Genomic DNA, 12201 nt, shown 5'->3' with positions numbered 1-12201 from the left:
AAATTTTTGTAAAAAAATTTGTTTTTTCTTAATTTTCTTAATACCTTTTACAAAAAAAAAATATCATTTTTTTTATAATTTTTTATTAATAACATTATTAATATGTAACATCTAATCTAATAATAGGTAACATAAAACACAAATAACACTACCAAATTACAGCAAAATTGGGTAAAGGGTATTTAAGATATTAACGAAATAGATTTTTTTTTACATAAGTTTAACACCCTGTATCTTGAAAACGAAGCATCTGCAGACCAATGTTTATACAGGGTGTCCAAAAATTATGCGTCAAGACTTCAGCAGGTGATTCCTCACAAAAAATTAGGGTCACAAAGTCCTATAACAATTTTTCGAAAATTCAACATTAACGGAGATACAGGGTGTCAACAATTTTTTTTTAGTTTTTCTTAGATAACTTTTTTATTTGTGATTTGATTTTTTCCAAGTCTTTCCTATGCATTACTAGTGCCCTTGTAGATTTATGTTCCAAATATGATGCAAATACTCCAGTGCCAAACCTAGTCCTAACCTGATCTTAATCTTCGATCTATGGCCCACAACTTTTTTGTTTTCACCGCTTTATAAATTTGAACAGCACCATGTTAAAGAGTATTATTTAAAAATGTATCTCTTGTTGCGATACAATAAAATGAACCGTTTCTGAGAAAAACGACTTCAAACATTTTCATGTGTTAACGCTGCTTTAAATCACAAATCAAAAAGTTATCTAAGACAAACTCAAAATAAAAATTATTTTGCCACCCTGTATCTCCGTTAATATTGAGTTTTCGAAAAATTGTTATAGGATTTTGTGACCCTAATTTTTTGTGAGGAATCACCTGCTGAAGTCTTGGCGCATAATTTCCGGACACCCTGTATAAACTTTTTGTCTTAAAATCACTCAAATAATCGTCTGTTGAATTTATTGTACATACTTAATTAACATCCTGTATATAATATGCAGTATCCATATTTTTGATTGAAAGAATTCGCAATAGCTGCACTATTTGCGAAATATATTGCTTGTGCTTGAATATATCCTGTATACCCTATAGTCCAAGCATTCTGTCGCGGATTAATGTTAAATTTGCAGAAATTATTACCTGGACAAAAAAAATATGACCGTATAGAAAATTAAATTTTAAATTGAGTTTCTTGTTTTTTAAATTCGATCCAATATGGCGAACATGGTTAAAAAAAATCGCAAAGTTGAAAAAAACGGTTTTCCTAAAATAACTAAAAATATATAGCACGGATTGAAAAATTTTAAATGGGAAAGTTGTAGGTTTCAAAAAGATCTATCGACTAATATTTTGAAAGTGTCAATTGCTTTGTTACTTTTCGAGATATATAGAAAAAACTGTTAAAAATCTTCTCTTTTATCTTCTTCTATAACTCGTTTACATTTACATGCCCATATTTGCTATTTTCTGCAAGCATAGCCCGCGGCAAGCCAAAAAAGTACATTTTTGAAAAATTTAAAAATATTAATTATTTTTCGAGATATATCGATTTTTTGAAAAAAAGGCGCTCTCGAAAATTGGCTAGATCTTCTCAGCGGATAGCCCTACAGTAACGATTTTCGGTTTATTTTCTTCGTAAAGAGTTATATTATCATGTTGTTTAAAAATGTTGACGATTTTATTAATTTTAAGGATCAAAAAATGACTGAAAATGTTGCATTTTTTTTGGGTATGTTTTTTTCAAATAACTATTTCAATTTTTATTATTTTATTTGTACTTAATCTGGGGTAGCTAAACACGAATATTATAGCATTTTCGCCTTAGAAGCAAAATAGACCCGTAAATGTTTAGTATTCTTTCTTTAAAAGTCATTTTCATAAAATAAAAATTGAAATGGTAATTTGAAAAAAACATACCCAAAAAAGTGCAACTTTTTCAAAGTCATTTTTTGATCCTTAAAATTAATAAAATCGTCAACATTTTTAACAGCATGATAATATAACTCTTTACGAAGAAAAAAAACCGAAAATCGTTACTGTAGGGCTATCCGCTGAGAAGATCTAGCCAATTTTCGAGAGCGCCTTTTTTTCAAAAAATCGATATATCTCGAAAAATATTTAATATTTTTAAATTTTTCAAAAATGTACTTTTTTGGCTTGCCGCGGGCTATGCTTGCAGTAAATAGTAAATATGCGCACGTAAATGTAAACGAGTTATAGTAGAAGAGAAAATAGAAGATTTTTAACGGTTTTTTCGATATATCTCGAAAAGTAACAAAGCAATCGATACTTTCAAAAAATCAGACGATAGATATTTTTAAAACCTACAACTTTCTCATTTAAAATTTTTCAATCCGTGCTATAATTTTTTAGTTATTTTAGAAAAACTGTTTTTTTCAACTTTGCGATTTTTTTTTAACCATGTTCGCCACATCGGATCAAGTTTAAAGAACAGTAAACTCAATTTAAAATTTAATTTTCTATACGGTCATATTTTTTTTGTCCAGGTACTAATTTCTGTAAGCATTTCTCTATAATGCTTGGACTACTAGTTAAAAGTGGGTCTTCTAGACAAGCATTCGAAATATTAGCTTAGGAGCCACATACATATCCCCCGGCGTCTTGGCAGTGTCTCCAGTCTTGTCTCATAATCTATCTATCGTGTATGCTATGTTGTACATTTTGCGTTAATATTCAATGACCCAAAATGGTTCGATAGTGGGTTTTATTTTTACAACTTTTCTGTCATTTATATGGTGCCATCTTCTATGACACAAAAAAACGGTAGGTACTGAATACTCGTAAAAATTAGCCTCTTATTTAAGGCTTGTTTTTTCCTTAAATGTTCGGCATTCTGTTGTGGAAATTTCGATCGTTCCTACCGGTTTATAGGGGAAGCCGTCCGCAATCAATATTCCGACACAGCTACGTGTGTAATCTCAGTAACTATACACAATTATGCAGTACGTATTAGGCTCTGGGGAATTCATTTAACTAGTCGCAGGCACGAACCAACGTGGATTTTGAGCGGCCAATTTAACTGAAACAGGTGAATTCATTGCCACGAAAGTCAACAACGTTCTCGAGTTTAAGAGGACCTTGTAATAATTGGAAGTTGGATAAGTTAAATTTAGAAATTAAATAATTTTAGTCTCTATTTTACTTTACTAGCTATGTCTTGTCCAAATTTGGTTAGTGCTTCTCTCTCGTCTGGTTAAAAATGCTATAAAATCTCACACATAGCCGTGCGAATTTTGTTCGAGAGTTATATTTGTTTATCGACGAATTTAAAATGCGCTGGGATTACAGAAATTCCCAAATTCACGCGTAGCCGCGTCGGAACATCAGTCAAAACAACGTTTCGGCACTTGAATCCAAACAAAATTAACTCACCCTTCTTATTAACCGGCCCCTTTCAGCGAGCATTTACGTTCAAGTAAACACAATAACGGTAAAAATTCTAATTTTAGCGCTTCGAGTGCGAAATGGACTCGCAAACACTCGAATTTATGCCGCTGTGTAACATTCGTTGAAGCTTTCCGAGAGAGTTAATCAACACTTGCCGATATTTGTGATTTATGGGCAGTTTCGTTACGTTTTTCTGAAAGTGTCTACTCGCCCGTCGACTCGAGACTAGGCACTTTGATTTTTCACAACCGGTTTAGGATTTGTAAATAAAAATACAGTAACCTGTTTGTTTGTTTACAAACTAGAGTCATTTTTTTAAATTACAGTCTATTAAATCAGATTAAACAGTAAAAACAGTAAGTTTTCGAGGCGATATTAGTAAAATAAGGAGTAAATGTCAACGAAGTGTCAAAGGTAACTCCCAAATCTTTGATAGATTGAGCGGAATAATGTCTGAACACAGACAGTCTTATTTCTGCGCCTTTAAAAAAAGAATGACATTTGGAAGAACTAATGTAAGATCCATACCATTTTTGTCACACCAAGTCGATAAAATATTATTGATTTGTTGAATTTTACCAATATAAAAAGTAAACAGTACAAATTTACAACGACGAAGCACTCGTTAATATCATTTAAAAGTATGTTCAAAAACAGTGGCCCCAAGTAAGAACCTTGGGTCTGTCAAATTAGAAGGTATCGTCATTTGCTTCTTATTTGTGCATTTTCCTTATTTGTTCCACCTTATCTGAATTTTTGCTGCTAAGTAAGCCAGAATTAAGGTAACAACTGCCATATACACATAGAATCGGTCGACGATATTAGTTTTTAAGTAAATCTCCTCTTGAGACATTAAAAAAATTCCTTCGGTCCGGTGAGGGAGGACTAGACACTTCCCGTTACTATCTGTGGACGCCGTCTGAAAAAACTTGATAAATAACGGAATTAATCTTATTGGAATGCGTTGAATGAACGGGCGTAACACATCCGGGCGGTTTGTTACATTAATTGTGTTCGATCATCAAATTTTTTGCCAGGTTTTTGCTGTCGCGTGAAAGAACACGATAAGGGCTATAAATAACCGTTTCCGAAGGGCCAGGAGAAAAATGTAAAGTAAAATTCTGGAGATAGATGGAAAACATCTTCGTTAACAAATGAAACGCAAAAATTAAAGTGGATATGCCAGATGTTATTCTGCTAAGTTTTTTTTGTTCAAGTGGACGTTATTTAATTTAAAAAAAAAATAATAAATAAAAATAACGTAACCAAACTGATTTAAAAAATAATTTTACCCACAATCACTTTATAATCGGACTTTTTTCCAAGCGTATGAACCATCTAAAGTGATACTTTATTTCACTAGTAGAATAATGAAAAAATAATAAACCTATAATAAATCAAATTTAATTAATTTACTTATTAACATTACCATTTACATTTATAGTAATAGACATTTCGTTGTTTGTTTCATCACGTTTAACTTCCTTTCCGTTAACAAAACCCTTGTAGCACTGTTGCCATCATTTTGGGAACGCATAATATCTGCCGAATTTTTTGAAGAATTTGCACAAGTTACGGTTGTCTCTTCTTGTAAGGAACAGCTATATTTTCCTTGGATTTTCCTTGCGATATCAAGTTTGTTAGATATAGACTCCTCAACCATAACTTTCTGCTACAGAGGAACTCTTCCATCCACCATGCCGTTTGATGGTGGTAAGATCAGTACCTTTGTTGGTCAATAAAGTTACTGAAGTGCGCCTCATACAATGGCCAGTATATGCCTCTGGATTTGCAATATTCAGGAATGAAGCAACTATTGAGGGTTGCAATTTTTGTCGGAAAAAAATCGCTAATATTACTTCTCGTTTTTTCCTCCTATAAAACTCGTCTCAGTTGGCCATGGCTTAGACCACGAAAATACCGAAATTATACATTCTACTCCTTTTTCTGAGATCTATCAAACAAAAAAAAGTTGAAACAAATCGGTCAATAAATAACAATTTTACACGGGTGGTTAATGCTTAAGTGGGACACACTGTATGTGGTCGAAGTATTCGATGTACTTTTGTAGATCTTTATAGTAGCATTCAACATCGAAGTACCACATAGATGAAATTGCACATTTTTTTCTACAAAAAAAAATACTATAGCATGACTTCTTCATTTATTGTCATTACTCTCCGTTTTCCCTCCATTCGTTAAATTCGGCGAATACTTTTCCGTAATGTTCCCTGGATTTCGCTGGCAATAAATGGAAAATTGCTTCTTGAGTTTCTACAAAAACAGCCTGAGGCACACAATTACTTGCTTGCATTTTTACCAAATTCAGATGGAACTGTTTATTAAATAATTGATAAAAAACAACGCACCATAGCAACCAGTAGCTATAACAAAACCTACCATTAAACATTCTTGTGTAGGGAAAATGATACATAAAACACTTATACAATAAATAACTATTAACACCCTGTATCTTGAAAATAAAAAAAATGCACAGAATTCGTAGGAAATTTTTTCTAATCTTATTTTTCAATATTCTATTACCTCTAGATTTTATGATTTTTTACGTTATTCCTTTATTTTTATATTCTTGTTTATTTTTGCATAACTATTAAATATACTTTCAAGTAATTAATTATTAAAAATATATTCCCACGATTTTCTGTTCAACGTACATACTTCAACTGTCGCATGGGGCTTTGTTCGCCCTTCATCCCATTCATATGCCTTAAGCTCCCTGCTCCTTTTGTAATATTTATCAATTTGTTTCAGTATGGACGGCTCCGATCTGTGCTACGAGGTCGTCCGCAGAGCTTCAGCGGGATTCGTCTACAGCGAAGCCGTAGCCAGGCAAGTAGAATTTATCGCCTTGACGGGAACTGTTAAGTTTCCTTCTTTATTTCAGCCGAATAGTTTGTACACCGAGAGAACGGTTCTTTTCCATCGAACAATTAAAACACGCTTAACGTACCGAAGACTACCAACACTAACTAGTTATAATACCGTGATTTATGTTAAAGATAATCTATAATTCACCCCCGTAATTTTGTTTTTACGATCTCTCAAAATTAACAAGGTTGGTGTCATAAAAGTGGGACGTAAAATGTTGGATTACTGAAACAGCGCGAGCAACAATGTTGTCGAGAGTGACACTATAACGTTAATACTATTATTCCTGTTTACTTGATAGCGTCGTATATCTTGGGGTAAATGTTTTTCTTTGATACTTTTATGTGTGTGTCAGAAGCATCGTGAGTGTGGGTAGATAATTATCTCTAATACCTACTGAAATTTCAAATATATTAATTATTACCTGTGGGACATTCCACGCCAAATCGACCACTTTTAACCCTGACCTCCTTCGATTTGGCTGAAACTTTTTTATTGTTTTCTACCACATTGAAAACCTCTGAGAATTTTTTCAAATTTTTTCACCCAACTCAAAAAAGTTATGAATTTTTCAATAAATTAGCTTTTTTTTTAAATAACCATAACTTTTTCAAAAATTGAGTTACGTTTTTTTTTCAAAACTTTTATTTTTAAATGTACTTTTTGAAAAAAAAACGAAATGTTCTCGATAATAATTACCATTTTTGAAAAAAGAAAATTTGTTTTTTTCAAATTTAGCTTATTTCACATACCATTTTGAAAATTTTTGAAAATATATATACAATCCCAAAATTTAAAAAATATATATGAAAGAAATAATTGAAAGTGGTAAATATGAAAAAAGTTTGAATTTTTTTTTTGAAAAAGTTAAGAAAAACATAAGATCGTTATGAATAATTTTTTGTATTTTTTTTCGAAAACTACATCCAAAAACAAAGAAAATGAAGGAAAAGTTGTTATTAGGTCCATTTTTGGACGAACAATGGGCTTTAAAAAAAGACATGCAACGCACTTGAACTCAAAGAAATCATTTTGAAACCATCCTCTTTTGACTTTTTGAAATTGTCATCAATCGCTGCATAGAATAAATTTTTTCAATATACATTTTCAAAAATTTTCAAAATGGTATAAGCTAAATTTGAAAAAAAAAATTTTTTCAATCAATAAAAAAAATAGAAAACGAAAAAACCACTGAAAAAATTGGAGGATTTATAAAAAAATTTCAGTTTTTTTTTCAAAAATGGTACTTAATTATCGAGAAATTTTGGTTTTTTTTTCGAAAATTGAAAAATAAACAGTGAAGATAGGTCCAGATAATTCTGATCTATGTTTTTCAAAAAGTACAGTTAAAAACAAAAATTTTGAAAGAAAAACGTCCCGATAACTCAATTGTTGGAAAAGTTATGGTTATTTAAAAAAGCTATTTTTCTCAAAAATTCATAACTTTTTTGAGTTGGGTGAAAAAATTTGAAAAAATTCTCAGAGGTTTTCAATGGGGCAGAAAACAATACAAAAGTTTCATCCAAATCGAAAGCGATCAGGATTAAAAGTGGTCGATTTGGCGTGGAATACTCCCTATACTACGAGCATAGGGAGCATTCCAAAACAAAATCAGTCAATATTTTATTACATTTGTATTGGCAATTTTCGAGTTTTTATGTTGCTGGGGTGGTAGTGCCAACAACGGCCGATGATAGTGGGTAATGTATCGGATTTAATAACAACGGTATTCCTTATCAAAAACATCATTTTCCTGACTAATCATAAACTGACTATATGAATGCTCAATTTCCTCTTTGTTGGCATAAACCTGAGACTTCAAAAAACCCCAAAGAAAAAAGTCCAACACCGTTATTCTGTTCACCAAAACCGGAAATTACACTCATGCTCGCCTGAAGATGTATCGAATTTCATGAAACTTGGTGATGGCGTTTTAAGAGAAGCTGAATGAGAATCTGTTTTTTTTTTTTGGAAAAAAAAATCGCTAATACCAATTAGCTGTCAAAAAACGCGACCTAGTTGGCCGTGTATTGCATTAATAAAGACAGCAGTATCACATTTAGATAGTTTTTTTGCCTTACATTCTAAAGAAAAATTTTTGAAATCGGCTAAAAAATACGGAAATTATAGGCTTGTATCACATTTAAGCGCGACACCTTGTACAGGGTGATTCACTATATTTTGACCCCCCCTCTTTAACTTTTTTGTTTTAAGAGTAACAAAAAAATGTGAAATACAAAAGTTGCAAGATTTTTTTAGGAAGTTTTCAAAAATAATGGTAGAAAAACAAATGAAATCCAAACAATATGGCCACGGATGTTAACTTGGTTAATTTAAATGGAACGCCCTGTATATTTTTACATATTTGAAAAGAACGTTCCCTGTCGATCATAGTCATAATAGGATTTGTTGGGTCCATCTCTAACAATAAGCGAGATAATATTAAAAAACGAAAAGAAGGTTTTTTATTAAGAAAATAAAACATCTTGTTTGTTAGACCTCTTTCAGGCTTATTGTTAGAAAAGGACCCAAGCAACCCTAAATGACTATGCTCGACAGGGGACGTTCTATTCAAATATGTAAAAATATACAGGGTGCTCCATTTAAATTAACAAAGTTAGCATCCGCGGCCATTTTGTTTGGACTTCGATTGTTTTTCTACAATCATTAACAAAAATTTCATAAAAAATCGTACAATTTTTGTATTTCACATTTTTTTTACAACTCTTAACAAAAAAGTTAATGGGGGGGGGGAGGGTCAAAATCTAGTGAATCACCCTGTGCAATAAAAATATTTTGGAGCGATGCTTCTCTTGCTGTTATCCGTTTTATTTTTCCGGTACGTATTAATCTATTTAATCGCAAATGCTCACAATATTACAGAATTTTAGAAATCATCGGTAGAAATATGAGCAGTTTAACAAACAGCCTTTAATTAAATGAATTAATTGGCTTTGTTTGGATTTAATTACGGGGTAGTTATTTCCGGAAATATCGTTTTTGAAATATAATTTGATTAATGCAATTTTATCATTACGGGCGCATAAATTAATCATAATCTGTATTAAAATATACATATTTATGAACAGATAGGAACCCACTTAATATGCATTGTGTTAAATTTCAGTACAATTTGCAATTAATTTAATTTTGGGCCCAATACCTACACAAAGAGGAATATTATGAAAAAAAAAAATATAGGTCATTTTGACATCCCTTGTATAGTTTTTCCGAAGTCAATTGAAGAACCAATAACTTCACGGTATGCACCAGGCTCGGTCGCTAAGCAGCAACTCGGAATTGAAATATTTGAATAACTTGTTCCCATATTTATTTAGCCATGCCCATATATAGGTCTGGTCGAACTAAATGTGCAGGTGGTAGAAATGTATACGACCAGTTGAAGAATGCGAGCGCGGCCAAAGGAAAACGAGCACAGTTGTATTGGGCTTCTGGGCAATAAATCACAGCAGGTGACAAGTGGTTCATAAATTGCCTAGCAGTGCAGTGCAGCAGTGCGGAATTTGGTGTGAATCAGGCAATTTTAATTTATTATAGGCACCTTCTATAAGTCATTCATATTACAATTGTGAAAGGGAGAAATAAGGGGGATATTTTGTTTATTAATATTATCACAACATTGGCCAAATGAACATATAATAGAAATTTTCTACACATTATATACAAATTATTATAATTCTTTACCTTTAGCAGAAAATTTTTTTTAGGGATGCCTATGAAACTCACTAAATTTTACTACCAGACGTTTTTTTGCATATTCAACTGACTTCGGAAGGACTATACAAGCGCGTACTGTATTAAATTGGGTTTAAAAAAAATAATCGCTAGCTTTTCGCGCGTTTGGCTTTCTCCCTGCGCCTTATGTGACCGAATCCGTACTAAAATCGACCTCGAAATATCCGCGATTAAATTTTTCCGTGTATCCATTTTTCCCGGTAGCTCCCGACATATTTTCATTCTTCAAACTTCCCGCGTAATTTCTCACCGGGGGATAGTAACCGTCGGGACCGGTTGTTTTACTTGTATACAGGGTGACATAGAAAAAAGTACATTGCATAGTGCCACACAATAGAGGACACTAAAACAAGAAAAAAAGTTCCTATGAACATGGGTCCGCAAGGCCTTCGGTTAAAGGATACGGGGTGTTGAATTTTAATTTTTTTTTGTTTGCAAAAACAATGAACTTAATCAAGAACACAAAATACCTCTAACAATTATTATATTAGTTTAACAAGTGTCATTATGGCACATTATTTAATTGTTATTTATCATTGTTTTTGCAAATGTTACTTTGGCGCTTTTTGAATAATTTGCGTGCATTGTCGGCTTTTGTACTGGAACCATTGCTTCTAGCGACTTGGACAAGGTATACCTTTCTTACGTATAAAGAAGGAATAACAAATTTTTTTCAGTCGAAAATGACATACAGTGTATAGCAAAAAAGTTAGGACCGATTCAATAGATATGGAACCCTGTATGTAGCGCCCTCTATCAGTAATCACAAAACTAAGATCATATTTGAATTTAGCATGATAAAAAAAAACCTGTATACCACATTTCATCCATTTCTTGCGTCTCTGGCTAAAGATATTCAAAAAAAAAAAACAAACAAAAATAAAATTCAACACCCCGTATCTTTTAACCGAAGGCCTTGCAGACCCATGTTCATAGGAACTTTTTTCTTATTTCAGTGTCCTCTATTGTGTGGCACTATGCAATGTACTTTTTTCTATGTCACCCTGTATACATACGTCAACTTTTTGCCATATAAAATTGTCGTGACTTTTTACGATTGCGTGCCTTCCTGATCCCAGACCTCAGGACTGGAGATTAATGGGCACTCAAGGATTGACATACTCGTGAGCCCACAGCACGGCGGCGGGGGTGTCTCGTGTTTTTCCTGCAATGCGTCGGCCTACATTGGTCAGACTTGTGTCTGTCAGTGGTTGAATATTGGGGTGTCGCACATGCAAGGCTTCAGTCACAGATAATACTGCCGGTTCTATTTAAAATGTTTTGTAAATTAGCTCGGATGTAAAAATATGTAAATGTCAAAAATTGGATGAACTCAGTGGCGGCTCGTCACATTGCAAATAGGTGAGGTCCGTGGTTTTAGAGAAAAAAAGCGTCGCAGGCAAATATTTTTAAATTTTCAAGGTCAAACGACTAAATGTATCCGGAAATTTTTAGTTGCATTTACAATATTATAAAAAAACTGATAATACGCAACTATTTGGATATTTTATTAATCCGCTCTCAAATAATAAATAGGAATAAATTTCAACGTCATTTTTTATTATGGATATCTTCGCCAATACTATAACCGTAAATTAAAAAATTGTATTATTAAATAGTAATACCAGAATTTTAAAAATTGTATTTACAATCAAATTAAGTAACAGAAAAAAAAACAAAGTGGTATATTTACCTAATAACTAAGAAAATTGTTCCTACTTGTATATGAAAAAATATAAAAACAAATTTTTATAAGGTAGCCAGCCAACTTATTTACATATACTTCTGCAAAAAATTAAGGGAGCAAAAAAATTTTTCGAATTTTTAGTGATTTTTCAGAATACTGTATCTCAGTTAAAAATGATCGTATCAAGGTTTTAAAAAAAGCATTTTAAAGCGCCGAATGTCTAGTTTCCAGATTTCTTAGCTCAAAATTTTTAGGAGCGACAGTCATCGCGAAATTCTAAGAAATAAGACTAAAAAATTTTTTTTTCAATTTTTTGCGTTTTTTTTCTCGGTCCACGGGCTTGGAAAAATTTTTTACACAAAAATCATGATATGGACTTGATAGCCTGTTCATTCAGCTTTAATTTCTTTTTTTAAATTTTTCTCTACGTTAATTTGACCCGGAGATATTCGACTACGAATACAAAAGCATCCTTTTGGCTTTAACCATCGATAT

The 12201-nt window shown here is 32.3% G+C and overlaps 1 protein-coding gene across 1 annotated transcript in view; it reads left to right on the top strand.

Moving 5' to 3' along the window:
- The window catches only part of LOC108917899 (peripheral plasma membrane protein CASK), a 257836-nt gene that overhangs the window by 35975 nt on the left and 209660 nt on the right, over positions 1-12201 (top strand). Inside the window, exon 4 of the mRNA XM_018724711.1 lies at positions 6147-6224. Within this exon, the coding sequence (XP_018580227.1) occupies positions 6147-6224 (78 nt within the window). The remainder of the gene's footprint in view (positions 1-6146; positions 6225-12201) is intronic.

This window comes from Anoplophora glabripennis, unplaced genomic scaffold, assembly GCF_000390285.2.
Source record: "Anoplophora glabripennis isolate ALB-LARVAE unplaced genomic scaffold, Agla_2.0 scaffold17, whole genome shotgun sequence".
NCBI classification, from domain to species: Eukaryota; Metazoa; Arthropoda; class Insecta; order Coleoptera; family Cerambycidae; genus Anoplophora; species Anoplophora glabripennis.
Note: the sequence above shows the minus strand (reverse complement) of the source record. Positions and strands in the feature narration are given on the sequence as shown.